Genomic DNA, 18,765 nt, shown 5'->3' with positions numbered 1-18,765 from the left:
TAGATGTGGTTGTAGTTGTAGTTGTAGATGTAGATGTAGTTGTAGTTGTAGGTGTAGATGTAGTTGTAGTTGTAGGTGTAGATGTAGTTGTAGATGGAGACGGAGATGTAGTCGGAGATGAATATGGAAGCGTAGATATAATTGTAGACCCGGTTGTGGACGTGGATGTAGATCTGGATGTGGATCTGTTTATAGACATGGATGTAACTATAGATACAGATATAATCAGATCATGAATGTAATTAGCCTAGCACATACATTTTGACCACTGCTATGGGTCTGGAAAGCAACCATACACTCTTGCTGAACAGAAAAGTAATAGTGTCCCATGTATGATAGAACTATCAGAATGTTTCCACATGCCAGTCTTCTACATTCTTTTAATTTTTTAAATATATTAATTTGATATTTGATAAAATTCATTTTCCTTAAGAAAGAATGACATTTTGGGGCACCTGGGTGGTTGCCAGTTAAGCATCCAACTTCGGCTCAGGTCATGATCTCACGGTTTGTGGGTTCAAGCCCCACTTCGGGCTCTGTGCTGACAGGTTGGATGGAGCCTGGAACCTGCTTCAGATTCTGTGTCTCCCTCTCTCTCTGCCCCTCCCCTGCTCCCACTCTGTCTGTCTCTCTCAAAAATAAATAAACATTAAAAAAAATTTTTTTGAAAGAACATTTCATTTATTCCCATTCATAAAGTAGCACTAACAGAGCTCTGTGACACTTGTTTTCCAAAGCTGGCATCTAGTTGGTATTTTTTTTTTTAAAAAATGAGTACAGTTGACACACAATGTTACATTAGTTTCAGGTATACATACAACCTAGTGATTCAACCTCTCTATGTGTTATGCTATGCTCACCACAAGTGTAGCTGTCGGCTGTCCCAATACCATTGACTATATTCCCTATGCTGTGCCTTTTATTCCTGTGACTTAGTCTTTCCATAGCTGGAAGCCTGTATCTCCCACTTCCCTTCACCCACTTTGCACGATCCCCAGCACCCCTCCCCTCTGACAACCATCAGTTCTGTTTATACAGATCTGATTCTGCTTTTTGTTTGTTGGCTTATTCATTTGTTTTGTTTTGTGGATTTTACATGAGTGAGATCATATGGTATTTGTCTTTCTCCGCCTGACTTATTTCACTTAGCATAATACCCTCTAAGTCCATCCATGTCGTTTCAAATGACCCAATCTCATCCCTTTTATGGCTGTGTACTATTCCATTATATATACATATATACCTATATATGGTATCTATATATTATACCATATATCTATATATGATATATATGTATATATCATCTTTCTTTTCCATTCATCTATCAATGGATACAGGTTTTTTGTATATTTGAGCTATTATAAATAATGCTGCAATAAACAGGGATGTCTGTACCTTTTCAAATTAGTGTTTTCACTTTCTGTGGGTAAGTACCAAGTAGTGGAATTACTGGATCATATGGTAGTTCTATTTTTAATTTTTTGAGGAACCTCCATACTGTTTCCCATGGTGGCTGCACCAATTTTGCACTCCCACCAATAATACATGAGGGTTCCTTTTTTCCCTCATCCTCACCAACATTTATCTTTTCTTATCTTTTTTTTTTTTAATTTTATTTTAGCCATTCTGACCGGTGTAAGGTGATGTCTTCTTGTGTTTTTGATTTTCACTTCCATGATGATTAGTGATGTTGAGCATCTCTTCATGTGTCTGTTGGCCATTTGTATATCTTCTTTGGAAAAATGTCTATTCAGGTCTTCTATCCACTTTTTATTTATTTTTATTTTTTAAATTTATTTTATTTATTTTGAGAAAGAGAGAGCACATGAGAGGGGCGAAAAGGGAGGAAGAGAGACAGAGAATCCCAAGAAGGCTCTGCACTGTGAGCACAGAGCCCGATGCAGGGCTCAAACCCACAAACCGTGAGATTATGACCTGAGCCAAAATCAAGAGTTTGATGCTCAACTGACTGAGCCACCCAGATGCCTCTGTCCATTTTTTTTAATTGGATTGTTTGTTTTCTTAGTATTGAGTTGTATAACTTCTTCATATATTTTGGATACCAACCCCTTGTCAGATATATCATTTACAAATATCTTCTCCCATTCAGTAATTTGTCTTTTTGTATTGTAGATGGTTTCCTTCACTGTCTTTTTATTTTGATGAGGTCCCAATAGTTTATTTTTCCTTTTGTTCTCCCTGCCTTAGGAGACATGTTGCTATAATAAATGTCAGAGAAATTATTGGCCGTGTTCTCTTCTAGGAGTTTTATGGTTTCAGGTCTCACATTTAGGTTTTTAATGCATTTTGAGTTTATTTTTCTGGATGGTGAAACAAAATGGTCCAGTTTCATTCTTTTGCATGTAGTTTTCCAGTTTTCCCAGAACCTGTCATTGAAGAGACTGCCTTTTCCCCATTTTATATTCTTGCCTCTTCTTTCATACATTAATTGACCACAAAAGTGTGGGTTTTTTTCTGGGCTCTCTATTGTGTTCCATTGATCTCTGTGTCTGTTTTTGTGCCAGCACTGTTTTGATTACTACAGCTTTGTAGTATATTTTAAAATACGAGATTGTGATAACATCTAGCTTTGTTCCTCTTTTTCAAGATTGCTTTGGCTATTCCGGGTCTTTTGGGTTCCATGCAAATTTTAGTATTGCTTGTTCTTGTTCTGTGAAAAATGCTCTTTGCATTTTGATAGAGATTGAATTGAGTCTGTAGATTGCTTTGGGTAGTATGGACATTTTAACAATATTAATTCTTCCGGTCTACAAGCATAGAGTATCCTTCCATTTGTTTGTGTCATCTTAAATTTCTCTCATCAATGTTTTATAGTTTTTAGACTACAGGTCTTTCATCTCCTTGGTTAAGGCATTTTATTCTTTTGGGTGCACTTGCAAATGGTGTTATTTTATCAATTTATTTTTCTGCTACGTTCTTGTCAGAACATAAAAATGCTAGCAATTTCTGGTATTAATTTTGCATGCTACAACTTTACTGAATTCATGTATTAGTTCTATAACTTTTTGGTGGAGTCTTTAGGGCTTTCTATGTATAGTATCATACCATCTGCAAATAATGACAGGTTAACTCTTCTTTACTAATATGGATGCCTTTTATTTCTTTTTCTTATCTAAATGCTATGGCTAGGGCTTCGAATACTATGTGGAATAAAAGTGGCAAGAGTGGATATATTCTTGCCTTGTTCTTGACCTTAGAGGAAAACCGCTCAGTTTTTCACCACTGAGTTTGATGTTAGCTGTGGGTTTTTCATATACAGCCATCATTTTGTGGAGGTATGTTTCCTGTACATCCTCTTTGTTGACATCTAGTTGGTCATTTAAACATTGGACAAATTATTTTTTTAATTTATTGAAAATTATAAATTCCCTGGAAACCCAATGACCGGAGCCTTAAATTTTTATTCTCAAGCTGGTTCCCCAGTGGGCTGACTTCTAAGGGGAGTTGGCCTCAAAGGTCTGGGCACTGAGTCCCATAGGCTCAGGCAAAGGTCACTGTTCCCTCCACCTTCGTGTAAGGCTGGAGGCTTTCACAAACGACCTGCATGTCCAGATTTGAGACTTCAGTGGAGAAGTCCACATACAGCGGGTACAACCGTGCTACTTTGTCACTGTCCTGCCTTAAGCCTTTAGTCATTCTCTTGCCCCCCCTGGAGATCCTTCACCAGCCATTTACATCACCCCATGGTCTCACTTCAGTGTACTCCTTTTCCCTGTGGTGTCCTTCTTCAGCTCTGTCCGGTGGCACCTTACTATTTTCTTACACCAATTTGTTCCAGCCACTGTGCTGTCCTCCTGGCACCCCACGATCATCTGATACAGGATCAAGCTCGAGACCAGCAAGGCTGACCCAGAGAAGCAAGCGAAATTGTCGTATTTCATCCATCTGAAACAGCTATTCTGTTGTCACCATTCTGGCACCAAGTCTACCTGCCACAAATGGTGTCTGAGGAGTGACTTCCTACCCTCACACTTGTGACTAAAGTGCCTGGAATCTGTTGGTGGCTAAAGTAAAATTGTACATGGAAAAAGAACTTTGGCACCTCTTCTGTTTAACTCAAACAAATTTGTGCCCCTTTTAGAGCAAGAGTATAGTAGAAGCATCCTTCTCAGGAGAAGCAGAAGAAAGCTAGATCTTGGTAGAACGAAAGCTAACACTGTCTGAGCCAGGCACTGAGATGCGTGTTTGACGTGCATTTTGTTCCATTTACTCTTCGTAGTGGTCCTGTGATGTACGTCCATTTACAGATGAGGTTAAGTGCCTTCTCACGGTGGAGTTAGTCTGTCTTCAGAGCCCGTTCCAGGAGATGACCTACTGTGTCATGTGTCATGATTAAGTCACATTGAGAGACCTCTCTCTCATTCGCTTGCAGGGAAAGGCTATCAGAATTGCCATCCTGGCACCCTTCTAGATGTCAAATTTTATATTAGCACTTACCCAGATGCATCGTGTCATATCATTAAAAAGTGGTTGTCTTTCTTCACAATTATGGGAAGCTCACAGTAGTGTTGTGACTATGTTTAATATCATTCTACATATCAGGACAGAATCAGTAGAGAATGACAGGGTGTGGGGAGGATGTGGTTTTGTCCCCCAACAACTACCGTTTGCTTTAATCTGCCCCCAACCACAACAAAGGGGCATAACTTCCACTGGAAGACTAGCAGATGTGTATTCCTGAGTAAAGAGGTGGACAGGGAAGCATGGCATTCTTATTCAGCCTTTGGTCAGCGGTCTCTAAAAATACATGTTTGTCATTTGTGAACAAGTAACCTGAAAACACAGAAGGCCTGAGGTGGGAAAACCAAAGGGCACCAATGAGATCCAAACATAGTAAAAAGAATAATGATCAATAAGTTCCCCTCTGGGTGAAAAATCAAATGATCCCCTAGATTTCTACTTTCAGTGGTATTCTGTCTTAGACTCCACTGGGACTTGGATAGTGTGCACCTGTTTAAGGCAGTCTGCATTCAAAAGACAAGCTCATGTTGGTGTCTGTGTCCCATGTTGGTAGGTGCAGGAAGCATGTCCAGAGGACAGTTAGTTCACTGACCAATGTAAGGCCTGCCACTGATACTGACCACTCAGTATCACCATGTATTTTCACCATGCTTGTGAAAATCTTCCGGGCGGGTCTCTGGGTGTGGCCATCGCCAGGTTTTCTGCTCCTTCGGTACCAGAAGAGAGATTCTTATTAAATTCATGTACTCAGGATCAGAAGGCATTGGGCTAACCTGGAGCTTGGGCTCCTGGATTCAGAAGGGAACTTGTTTTCATCTCTGACCACCATTTATTCATTTCCAAGGGCAGGCATTCATTCAATGAACATTTTCTAGGCAAGTCTTATAATCCAGCACTGGAAAAAAAAACAAACTATGAACCTGACGTAGTCTCTTCAGAGACTGTAGAGTCACTTAGGAAAAACAGACACATAATTTGTTTTAATTATGATATAATGTAAGACATGCCACGTCAGAAATAGGCAACAGGTATAGTACTAGACAAAGCAGGCAATGGGTTGGCCAGAAAAGGCTTCACGGAATTGATAGCAGGAGGTACCGTGGACTGTATTCTAGCCAGGTGCTAAGTGGGGTATTATCATAGTGGTCAGGCATGCAGCCTTCCGAGTTGAAGTCTCAGCTGTGTCATCTCCCAGGGAACAAATCATCCAAGCTCAGTTTCCCCCTTGTAAAATGGGGATGGACACTGTATCTACCTACCCACTTCCAGGAGGAAAGCCGATGAGGCACCGTGTATGTTTCCTAGAGCTTCCATAACAACTAGCCACAAGCTTGGTGGCTTCCAAGAGCAGGAACGTACTTATTCAGTCACAGTTCTGGGGGCTAGAAGTGCGAAATCAAGGTGTTGGCAGAGCCCCGCTCTCCCGGAAGGCTCTAGGGGACAGTCTTTCCTCACCTCCTTCTAGCTTCTGGCTGTTGCTGGTAATGCTTTGTGTTCCTTGGCTTGTAGGTGTGTTACTCCAATCTCCATCTTCACATAGCCCTCCCCCTGTGCGTCTGCCTGAATTTTCCTTTTTTTATAAGGACACCAGTCATACTAGATTTAGGACCCACCATAATTCAGTATGACTTCATCTTGATTGCATCTGCAAAGACCGCATTTCCCAAGAAGGTCACATTCACAGGTTCCGGGCGGAAATGAATTTGGGGGGAGGGAGCACTATTCAACCCAGTACACACACCAACTAAGCACTCCATCAACACTAGCTATCAAAATTATATTATTCTAACTGCATACCTTGGGAGACCCATAGTGTCCCCATTGAACAATGAACTGAAATTTAAGAATTAAGTAATTTGCCCAAGGCTAGTCAACAAGCAAGTTGCAGGATTAAGATGCAAATGGGCCTGCACCGAATTTAAAACCAGGGAGGGTCACCAGCCACAATCCTGCAGATACTGAGGGGAGCTCATCCTGACACACAGCACAAGTCCTTCTTCTCCAGGCAGCCTTGGCGGGATGGGCAGGCAGTGCTACAGGGGATGAAGATGGGCAGGAAATTGATGTCTTGAACCCGGAGGGGCAAGGCTGACTTTATGAGCCAAACCCCACCAGAGAATTTGGGCCCCCTGGATGTGCACTAACCTTGCCTGAGTCTGGCAGACGAAGAAGCATGTCAGGGAGGCCCTGGTCCCGAGGACAGCTCCTTACCCACACGGGAGGCAGATCTCGGATTCTCCGACCGACGGCCACCCCAGACAAAGAGCCTGGGTATTATACCTGCTGAACTAGAACAATGTGAAATGCAAAAGGCTCCCCAGGAGAAGATAAGGTGGCAGTGTTGCTCTAACCCAAAAAGGTACGAGAGCGTGAGGGTCAGATGCAGAGCCGAATGTTCCAGAGACCCTGTGGGCAAACAGCTGGGTGGGCTCGTCCTCAACCTGGCACAAGATTAGCCATCATTAGCAGCTACTCTAGACAATTTTTTGAAGCCTCTGAGATTGGAAAACACCTAAGAACAGGTAAATCTTTCTGCCTCCTACCGCCAAGGCCTGGGGCTGAATATTGTACCCTAGCTCCCTCACCCTGTCTCCTGTCTCCACAGCACAGCCAAACGGCCCTTTTCAATTCACACCCCGACCCTCCTTGCCTGCTTCCCCAGGATCTTCAGCATAAATGCCAAGCTATTTATCCCAGCTCAAAGGCCCCTGAGGATCTGCCACCCCTGTCCCTACAGTGTTACCCTCTGCCATCAGAAAAAAATATCTCGGCACGCTTGGGTGGCTCAGTCCGTTAAGCTTCCCTCTGGCTCTTGGTTTTGGCCTCAGGTCATGGTCTCACAGGTCTCACAGCCCTGCACCAGGCTCCACGCTGGCAGTGCAAAATTCTCTGGGATTTGCTTGGGATTCTCTCTCTCTCCTCTCTGCCCCTCCCCTGCTCATGTGCACGCTCTCTCTCTCTCTGTCTCTCAAATAAATAAATAAATTTAAACAAAAAATGTCTACACGCTCACACACATACATGTTCTCTCCTAGCTCGTTCAGCTTTAGCCACACAGCTCTGATTGTATCCCCACCAGCCTCAGTGCCTTTGCACATGCCTGATACACCCACCCTGCCCTATCTCCTCCCACTTTTTTTTTTAAGTTTATTTATTTATTTTGAGAGAGAGAGAGAGAGAGAGAGCGCAAATGTGGAAGGGGCAGAGAGGGATGGGGAGAGAGAGAGAATCCCAGCAGGCCCAGCATGGAGCCTGATGCAGGACTTGAGCTCATGAACCGCGAGATCATGACCTGAGCCAATGCTTAAGTGACTGAACCACCTAAGCGCCCCATCTCCTCCCACTTTCTTAGCCTCTAATTGTCCTTCTGCTTGTCCATCCAATTCTAGGAATCTATACTGGGGAAATACTTCCACAGGTGCACAAAGATATGTGTATAAGGACACCCATTGCTTTATTTTTTGCACTAGAGAAAAAAGAGGGACAAGTCCATCAGCAGATTAAATAATGTGTGTGCATCTATTCTGTAGTCACTTTGGAGCTGGTGGAACAACTCCAGGGGGGTATAGATGAACAGGGAAATACCTCCATGACATACTGTATTAGGGAGTCCTAGGTGACGTCTTCTGTAATCCTGAGTAGAGTCCTCACTGGGGAGCTAGAGGAAGACATAGGAGGGGAGTCAGACTCAGGTCTCTAAAGGGCCCAGGCGTCCCTAGCACTGCCCTCCCTGGGCATGTGTCTTTGTGCTGTCTTTTATGACCCCGATTTTACTTTGTCACTTTCATTGACCAAATTGGAAATCATCTGTAACTCTTACAAAGTGATCCTAGACTCAGATGAAGCCAGTCCTGCTATGTTCCTGGGTGTATTGGATCAAGGGTCAGAAACCTGAATTTAAATTCTCAATCTCTTGCTGATAAGGTCTCTCACTTGGGGCAAGTGTTTTTGCTTACCCTCCTGAGCTTCCCTTTCCTCTCTGGCCCCTTCGTTGCAAGGGTGTATTGGGGTGTTCCTCCTGAGGCTTGTGCAGTGTTAGTAAGAGTAACTAACAATTGTTAACCTATTTTTAGTGAGTTACAAGTCATGGACACTCTTCTGAGCCCTTTAATGGTACTGACCATTTTAAGCATCACAGCACCTGTGTACAATAAACACTATTAACCCAGTTTTAGGGAAGAAGGAAACTGAGGCCCGGAGATGGTGAGTCTTGCCCAAAGTCACACAGCTAGAAAGCTGTGGAACTGGAGCCTAATTCCAGGCAGTCTGACTTCAGAACCCACGATGTCAACCGTTCCACGATGCTGCCATGAAAACCTGGGTACCGCCGCACGATTTAAGGATTCGGACGAGAAAGTGTTTTAAGGAATGAATCTGAAGAGCTGATGTAAAAATGGAAGTGAATATGGAAAACTTATCTATAAGACCCCAAATGCAAAAACGCAAGCCAAAGTTCTCCTGAAATCTTGAAGCATTTTTATACCGTATCCCCTCCAGACACCGTAACATGCCTGTATCTGCACACTTCTGTATAACAGCAGTGAGAGAAGGAGTCACTACAACTGCATTCTTGTGCATATTTGTTCTCTGAAAATAGCGCCACCCGTCGTACATGGCACCGATGCTTTTTCTATTTTAATTTCACAGATGAAAGAACTCGGTGTCATCTTCTACAACTGTAGCTGCCTGGTCCTGGATTTACAGAGGATATTCGCTCTGTATAGCTCATTAAAATTCAAGAGCAGAGTGCCTCAGACCTGGTCCAAGAGGCTCTATGGAGTCTATGACAACGAAAAGAAATTGCAGCTTCAGCTGAACGACACCAAATCTCAAGCATTTGTGTCGGTGAGTCATTGCCCTCTCGCTCCTCCTCTTCCTTCTTCCGAAGTTGGAATGTTCCAGTGTGATCTTGTGCTGGGCAAGCCCGAATTCTAAAGATGAGTTCTGTCCCACCCCTTGACGAGGTAAGATATACCCACTCTTTTCTGAAAGAAATTGTTTTAATGTTTGTTTACTTTTGAGAGAGAGAGAGAGAGAGACCAAGTGCAAGCAAGGGAGGGGTGGAGAGAGAGGAGACGCAGAATCCAAAGCAGGCTCCAGGCTCTGAGCTGTCAGCCCAGAGCCCGACGCGGGGCCCGAACTCATGAACTGTGAGATCATGACTTGAGCGGAAGTCGGAAGCTTAACCGACTGAGCCACCCAGGCACCCCAAGATACACCCACTCTTACGCCTAATCATATGCTATCCCTAGTGATAACAATAATGAATGTTAATATTCATCCCTAGTTCCTTATGCTTAGTGTTATCTAATTTGATCCCTCTGGCCATCTGTTAAGGTAGACCCAGCTTTGTAACCCTGTTACAGACAAAGGGATGAGGCTTATCTACTAGCACAAAGACCCTCATGGCAGGAGCCAAGACAGGCACCAGCTCCCAAGTCCTCTGAACCAGATCCTATTTTCCATGCCCTACTTCAGTGATTGTCAGACTTGTTTTTAGCAATAGAAACCTTTGATGAAAAAATCTGAGGCATGTTGGTGTGTAAAACAGGTAAAAGCAGAAGTGTACTTGATCGAGGCTGAGGGAGGAGGCCCAGAGGGCAGGGCACAGCTTCAGGCCTCTGACTACACTGGAAACTGCCACTCCCCACCTCCCACAACTACGACCCACTGCTGTCCCACAGGGTCACTGGGAATGGGCAATGTGAGTATCCGTGCCTGCAGCCCTGGTCCACCAAACTTTAAAAACTGAAGAACTGGCTGGGGATCCTGTTGAAGATGCAGATTTACATGGGGTGCCTGGGTGGCTCAGTTGGTTAAGTGTCCAACTCTTGGTTTGGGCTCAGGTCTTGATCTCACAGTTCCTGAGACTGAGCCCTGCATCAGGCTCTGTGCTGACAGTGCTTGGAATTCTCTCTCCCCCTCTCTATTTGCCCCTCCCCTGCTTGCGCTGTCTCTATCTCTCTCAAAAATAAATAAACAATAAAATAATAAAATAAAATAAAATAAATAAAATGCAGATATGCAGCCTCCCACCATTGCCCAGGCCAGGATCTGATCCACTGGACCTGGGGTGAGACCTTAGAATTTTGATTTGAAACAGCCTTCTGGGGGCACCTGGGTGGCTCAGTCGGTTAAGCGGCCGACTTCGGCCCAGGTCATGATCTCGCGGTCCGTGAGTTCGAGCCCCGCGTCAGGCTCTGTGCTGACAGCTCAGAGGCTGGAACCTGTTTCAGATTCTGTGTCTCTGTCTCTCTCTCTGGCCCTCCCCCATTCATGCTTTGTCTCTCTCTGTCTCAAAAATAAATAAACGCTAAAAAAATAATAATAATAATAATAAAAAATGAAACAGCCTTCTGAATTGATCCTGGGACCTAGATAAATTTCTTAAGACCATGCTCCCAATTCAACATGCTGGTCTCCCACTGACAGGAGTGCTTTTATGCCAACAATTTTTATATCACTGAAGAACGTGTCACTGAAGAGTGAATTCTGACCTTTTTGTCAATTAAAATGAAAGCACAGTCTGAAAATTTAGACATGTAGCAAATTGAGACAAAAGAGGATGTTGAAGTTGTTTGTCTTAACAAATTCACATCAATGCAAATAGCAGAAAATAGACTGAAAGATTTTCATCAAAGTGAAAAAGGCTTTTCTTTTTAATATGTGGAGGTCAGCAATGTAGTAGCAAGTAGCATATTGTATGGGCTGTTTTACTAGCAAAATGACTTCATGTATTCAGTTTCATTTCTGAAGTTTCTCTCAAGACAACCCTGTAAGACAAGAAGGCCAGATAGTATCCTGAATTTGTAGATGAGTCACAATAGGAACTTTGCCAAGGATCCCTTAATGCAGAGAAGGTAACAGGGTGACATGATGCCCCAAAGGACAGGTGCTCAGCCAGCTCCAGTAGAACAGATGGGAAGCAACAGGGAAGAAATGAATGGTAAGCAAGTTTCAGATAATTGCTAGATTTTCAATTTACGGTTTAAATCTTAGAGATTGGTGAATGTGGGTTTTGCATACATTTAAATTTTCTTTTTTTAAATGTTTATTTAGTTTTGAGAGAGAGAGAGAGAGAGAGAGAGAGAGAGAGAGAACATGTGCATGCATGTGCACCTGAGTGGGGAGGGGCGGTGGGGGGGGGTGGTGAGTATCTGAAGCAGCCCCCCAGCTGACAGCAGAGAGCCTGATGTGGGGCTCAAATTCAAAACCATGAGATCATGACCTGAGCCAAAGTCGGACACTTAACCGACTGAGCTACCCAGGCACCCCTAAATTCTGACTCTTAAAAAGGTGGCAAATCCCCCTTTGTTGATCCCAAAATTAACATATCTACCCCAGAGAGAGGGCCCAGGCCTTTAATAAAATCTACTAAAATGTAGATCTTTGTTGTACTGTGGGACAGATTCACAAATTGCGTTTTATCAAACGATTTGTCACAAAATAAGTAGACTTTTGAAACATGCCTTTAGGTATAGTCTTTTCAAGTATATGATGCCTCTATTTTCTATTTTTATTTATTATATTATTTTAACTTACTGTTTTCTATTTCCTAGTAATGTCAAGCCTACCTTTGAATTTCAATTCAACAGGTATTAATTGAACACCACGTTTGCAGAGGTATAAAATCCTACAGGTATAAAATAAAGTCAGACACCCCCCGCCACCAGTGGAATTGGTCTGGAATCCCAGACCTCCTTGATTTCACCCCTGTTGTGGCATCTATTATATTTTCGTAGCTGTTTGTTGATTGTTTATTGATCATCTCTCCTGCTATTTAAAAGCCTCTGAAGATCATAGACTGGACCGTCTTGCTCATTGGTATTCCCAACACCTTACACAAGGCTCCAAAAAATGTCGGATTGGATTTATTAGTAATTTTAATATAAAGTTCTAGGATGTGTATAATTTTCTGAGTGATGTAGGCCAAACATGCCAAAGCAAATATATTTAAATTGAAAGTATTTGGTGTGGGGCGCCTGGGTGGCCCAGTTGGTTGGGCGTCCGACTTCGGCCCAGGTCATGATCTCAGGTCCGTGAGTTCGAGCCCCACGTCGTGCTCTGGGCTGACAGCTCAGAGCCTGGAGCCTGTTTCAGATTCTGTGTCTCCCTCTCTCTCTGACCCTCCCCCATTCATGGTCTCTCCCTGTCTCAAAAATAAATAAATGTTAAAAAAAATTTTTTTTTTTAAAAAGAAAGTATTTGGTGTAAAACATCTTAAAATAGTATATTTTTATAATCCCACAGTCCCAAGACTAAATTCACACACACACACACACACACATTGAAGACACATAGACACATAAAACACATATTATTAAGAATTACCATTCCCCAGATTAGATTTTTAGATGATTAACAACTTAGCATTGTTAAATATAAATTTTAATTTATGATACAAATATGAATTATTTCTAATTTTCTCACAGAACCCTAAAGATCCTTGGTGAGATTTAACTATGTGATTTCTAATAACTTGGTGCCAGTGAGTTCTGATTTTAATTCCCCATTAAAATAAGAAGACAGGAACCATAGTTGGCTGGGTTTTTGTTATCTTACAGATTTCTTTTTAGAGCCCTTGAGATTATAAATTTGCTTTCCAAGATAAAGACTAGTGCTATGCCTGGGTGGCTCGGTCAGTTGAGCATCCAACCCTTGATTTCGGCTCAGGTCATGATCTCACAGTTTCTGGGATTGAACCCTGATTGGACTCTGTCCTGATAGTGTGGAGCCTGTTTGGGATTCACTCTCTCCTTTTCTGTCTCTCTGCCCCTCTCCCACTCACGCGCACACTCACTCTCTCTTTCTCTCTCTCTCTTCAAAAGTAAATGAACATCGGGGACGCCTGGGGGGCTCAGTCAGTTAAGCGTCGACTTTGGCTCAGGTCATGATCTCACAGTTCGTGGGGTCGGGCCCCGCGTCGGGCTCTGTGCTGACAGCTCAGAGCCTGGAGCCTGCTTTGGATTCTGTGTCTCCTTCTCTCTCTGCCTCTCCCCCACTTGTTCTCTGTCTCTCTCTGCCTCTCAAAAATAAATAATTTTTTTTATTTAAAAAAAAAATAAATGAACATTAAAAATATATATATAGACTAGTTACTGATCTGGGTGCTAGACAGATCTGATCTCTCATTATAGTTTTGTTCATTCACCCAGCAGTCATGTATACTGAGATGTATCTAGTGAGTGAGGGCAGGACATTAAGTGGAACCTAGTGCTGCTATGAAAAATGCCATGTTATATTAGTCTTTAGAACCTCCACTATATATTGTTAATTACCTTTTTAATAGCTTTATTGAGAGATACTTCACATTCCGTGGCATTTCTTTTAAAGTATATGATTCAGTGGGTTTTTGTGTAATCACAGGCTTGTGCAGCTATCTCCACCATCTAATTTTAGGTTATTTTGGGGGCACCTGGGTGGCTTAGTTAGTTAAGCATTCGACTTCTGCACAGGTCATGACATCACAGTTTGTGAGTTCAAGCCCCGCATCGGGCTCTGTGCTGCCAGCTCAGAGCCTGGAGCCTGCTTCGGATTCCATGTCTCCCTCTCTCTGCCCCTCCCCTGTTCATTCTCTGTCTCTCTCTGTCTTTCAAAAATAAATAAACATTAAAAAGTTTTTAATAGGGGCGCCTGGGTGGCGCAGTCGGTTAAGCGTCCGACTTCAGCCAGGTCACGATCTCGCGGTCCGTGAGTTCGAGCCCCGCGTCGGGCTCTGGGCTGATGGCTCAGAGCCTGGAGCCTGTTTCCGATTCTGTGTCTCCCTCTCTCTCTGCCCCTCCCCATTCATGCTCTGTCTCTCTCTGTCCCAAAAATAAATAAACGTTGAAAAAAAAAAAGTTTTTAATAAAAGGACAGTTTCATCACCACAAAGAAAACCATTAGGAGTCACTCTCCATTTTCCCCTTCCCTCAGCCCCTGGAAACTGCTAGTCTACTTTCTGTCCCTTAGAATTCTCCTTTCTTTAGGTATTTCATATAAATGAAGCATATATAATATGTAGTCTTTTGTAATTGACATCTTTCACTTAGTACAATGTTTTCAAAGTCCATTAATGTTACAGCATGAATCAGCACTCCGTTCCCTTTCGTGGCCAAATAATACTCCATTATACAGATATGCCACAGTTTGTTTATTCCCCCATCGGTTGACGGACATTTGGGTGTTTCTATCTTTTGGGTCCTGACAGTAGTGTTGTCATGGACTGACGTGTGCAAGTTTGTATTTGAACACTTGTTTTCAGTGCTTTGGGGTGTGTACTCAGGAGTGGCCGTGTTGGGGAATGTGGCAACTCTGTGCTTAACATTTTGAGAGACTGACACATTGGTTTCCAAACTGGCTGCCCCATTTTACAGTTCCACCAGCAATTAATGAGGGCTCTGTTTTCTCCACATCTTTGCCAATGCTTGTTATTTTGTTTTATTTTACCCCTCCAAATGGGTATGAAATGGTATCTCACTGTGGTTTTCATTTGTATATTTTAATATGTTCATTGGCTATTTGTTTATCTTTTTTGAGAAATGTCTATCCAATCCTTTGCCCACTTTTCCATTAGTTTACTTGGGTTTTGTTTGTTGAGAGAGAGAGCACAAGTCGGGGAGGGACTGAGGGAGAGGAAGAGAGACTCTTAAGCAGGCTCTATACCCAGTGCAGAGCCCGATGTAGGACTCCTCTCATGACCCTGAGATCGTCACCTGAGCTAAAATCAAGAGTCAGACTTTTAACCAACTGAGCCACCAAGGTGGCTTTTATTTGGTTTTTATTACTGAGTTGTAAGAGTTCTTATACATGCTGCATATAGCTCCTTTATCAGATATACAATTTGCAAATATTTTCTCCCATTCTGTGGGCTACCTTTTTGTGTTTAATATATTTTAACAGATATATTTTGAGGATGGAGTATGAACTTCTTAAAAACCAGGAAACTATAGTGAAATAAATCAGAAGTCTAAGGCAAATATTTAACGAATATGCAAAACAAGTTACGTGCGTGTATAAGGCACTATTTGATCTAAGAGAGACATATTGCCTAGAAGCAAGGTGCACGAGAGCATTTGAGCAGTAAAAGTCATCACAGAGCTGAAACAGGGAAGAATCTGTTTTTCTTCTCCCTCTCATAGTAAAGGAGTACACAGTGCTAGGCTCAAAAAATTAATTCAGGAGCAATAACAGGGAAACTTAACAGCCTTCTCTGTAATTAAACTATTGGAACTAGTTAACTTCCTCCGCTGAATCAGTAGATCATTCTTTGTGTTGTTCATTCATTTACATCTTTTTATGTTTATTTATTTATTTTGCAGGGCGGGGGGGGGCGCCGGGGGACAGCATGAGTGCATGAGTGGAGGAGGGGCAGAGAGAGAGAGACAGAGACAGAGAATCCCAAACAGGCTCCCCACCGTCAGCCAGGAACCTGATGTGGGGCTCGAACTCCTGAACCATGAGATCACGACCTGAGCTGAAACCAAGAGTTGGAGCCACTCAGGCACCCCTTATTCATTTATATCTTAAGCAAACATTTTTAGCCAGTAGTATATTCAGCACTATTTTCAAAGGTAGCAGACTCTGGAACATGTCATCACATACCACCATGCCCCTAGGGCCAGGGGGGTACTGATACCGAGGGTCATGCATTTCCTTAATAAACACGTGGAGCACCTGCCATGGTTTAGGCACTGGGTTAGACAATGGGAACATAGGAAACAATACAGCAGGCAAATCCAAATAAAGAACTGTTCACACGTGGATGGAAAGACGTAGCATGAAGTAACTCCATTAAGAATGGAGGTTGGGGGATCACACAGACCTTCAATGCTGATTAATTTAAGAAGCACTTTCACATTCATTCCACAGATATGGATATAAAACATATGCTAAGCACAGCATGGCATAAGGTAAAGGGGATGAGCAACCCAGCGGTTGCATATGAATGCAATACAATGTAGCACGCTCCAGAATGAAGCTCCAGGAAGCAGGAGTCTTACTTTGATCACTGGTATATACCAGGTGGCTAGCCTAGAGCTGGAGCATGGCGGGCACTTCGTACTATTTGCTGAACAAATGAAAGCAAGCACAGAAGAAAGGCACTCACCCAGCCAGGGAACAGGCCATTACCCGATTTAAGCTTCAAGGGAAACCAGTGTGAGAGGTGCGTTCTACTATTAATCCCTTAGGCTGCGAGGCTCAGCAAGTGTAAGGTGCACAGCCAGCAGGCTGCAGGCTATAAATGCTGGAGCCTAGCCTGTATCACTGAAAGGCACCCAAAGTCCAGACTTGCAGGATATAAGAGCAAATGTGAAGACAGCAACGACTCCTGTGCCTCAATTTTTTCCTCCCTGAAACCAAAACCTCGTTTTTGCAACATGCAAGGAAGTTCAAGAAATTCCTGAAACAGAAACGTGGGCGCTTGGACGCATGTCGGAGCTTCCTTGAGCTCCTGTCTAGAGCGAAGACCCTCAGCTCCCCCATGTTAGCCTGAAGAATGTTTAAAGCAGACCCAGCAGGCTGAGGGAATTAAGTAATGTCAATTTTGGATGTTTTCATGGAGATAGAAAAATGAGTAAAGTACAGTCCCTAAAATCAGGTCAGTGACAGTCTAGGCAGGCAAATGAGGCAAGTGCAAATAATTACAAGTTTGAATATGCTAAATAATGTAGCCAATCAATCATATTACGGGCGGGCAGAGAAGGGAGAAGGGGCCTCTGGCTGGGGAAATACAGAAGTTTCATGGAGGAGCTTGTAGTTGAACTAGAGAAAGCATAAAACCGACGGGCAAGAACAAGGAAGCTTGGGCCGGAAGGGCTGGCGGGAGCAAATGTGCAGGGGCAGACAGATGAGAGCCAGGCACAGAGGGCGTGATAGCTGGCACAGGAGGGAGGCAGAGAAATGGGAGGCCAGGGCTCGGAGGCCATAGTTCAGTGGGTTCAGACTGGATTCCCAGACACCAGAAATGCTGAGTGTGATGTGTGTGTGTGTGTGTGTGTGTGTGTGTGTGTGTGTGTCCATCATGGTGATGAGAAAACGATGTGTAAAAGCCCCAGCAAAGAAAGAGCAGTAGAGCCTGAATGGGAGGAGGGGCAGTCAGGAGTAAGAGGGAGACCCAGTGGCCACTAGAAGCAGGAGCACCTGTCTTGGGGACAGGCAGAGTATCCTCTGTGTGTGTGCTAGGGAAAAGGTGTAGGACCAGCACTGGGTTTGGTTGGTTGGTTGGTTGGTTTTATCTTTTGTTGTTTTTGTTTGGGGTTTATGTTTGTGTCTTTTCTTATGTTTATGTTTTTAAAATTTTTTTGTTAATGTTCATTTTTTGAGACAGAGAGACAGAGCGTGAGTGGGGGAGGGGCAGAGAGGGGGGGGGCGCAGAAACCAAAGCAGGCTCCAGGTTCTGAGCTGTCAGCACAGAGCCCAACGCGGGGCTTGAACCCACAAACTGTGATCATGACCTGAGCCACCCAGGCACCTCTATTTTTACGTTTTTTTGTGAGGGTTTTTTGTCATTAGTTGTTTTTGTTTTTTTTTTTTTAAGTTTACTTATTTATTTTGAGAGAGAGCACGAGCGGGGGGAGGGGCAGAGAGAAGATCCAAACAGGCTTCGTGCTGTCAGCGCAGAGCCCAGCATGGGACTCAATCCCACGATGCTGGATCATGACCTGAGCTGAAATCAACATTCGGACACTTGACCGACTGAGCCTCCCGGGTGCCCCTGGCATAAGTTTCTTAAAAGACTTGGAAACTCATCTTCATTCCAAAAGAAAAATAAATGATCAAAAACTCAATCTGATAGTCGCCTTCCAAGATGACTTTTTGAGCAGGGATGTTGAGAGAGTATATGACCTTCAACAGGCTCCTTTCCTGCCCCCACGCTCCACGTCTGTCTTGCTTGGACATCCAAGACAACGGCTTCATCTTCCCTCTGTCTAAGCCGGGATAGGCATTTCCACCAGCACAGTGATGGGAGTTGTCCTGAGCGTTGGATGCAGGACAGTTCCAGAAGCCCTCCCATCCGTGCACCCCTCCACTCACCACTGCCTCCTGCTGCTCAGAGTAAGACAGCAACCCCAGTAATGCTATTTTTAGTCCTGTGTGCTGGGAAAACAATGAGAAAGCCAAACTACATCTTTCTATAGCAATTTCATCCAAAAACACCTTATTTTTATAAGATGGAAACCACCTTGAGCAACAGGAGAAAAATGCCTCAAGTATAATTTGCCTCTTTGTTCGTTGGCTTGAGTTTTTCAGAATATCCTCCTTCCCTGTCCCTCCTGATGAATTTGGTCTTCGTAGTCACTT

The 18,765-nt window shown here is 43.4% G+C and overlaps 1 protein-coding gene across 5 annotated transcripts in view; it reads left to right on the top strand.

The window, feature by feature from the left end:
• PLD5 (phospholipase D family member 5) overlaps positions 1–18,765 on the top strand; it is a 434,076-nt gene that overhangs the window by 379,819 nt on the left and 35,492 nt on the right. For all 5 annotated transcript variants that reach the window (XM_040451812.1, XM_040451814.1, XM_040451815.1 and 2 more), the window contains one exon: positions 9,130–9,327. In XM_040451812.1, coding sequence (XP_040307746.1) covers positions 9,130–9,327 — 198 coding nt within the window. The remainder of the gene's footprint in view (positions 1–9,129; positions 9,328–18,765) is intronic.

Source organism: Herpailurus yagouaroundi, unplaced genomic scaffold (genome assembly GCF_014898765.1).
Source record: "Herpailurus yagouaroundi ecotype Mexico unplaced genomic scaffold, PumYag 205, whole genome shotgun sequence".
NCBI lineage: Eukaryota > Metazoa > Chordata > Mammalia > Carnivora > Felidae > Herpailurus > Herpailurus yagouaroundi.
The sequence above is the reverse complement of the archived record's forward strand: the minus strand, read 5'-3'. Positions and strand labels throughout refer to the sequence as shown.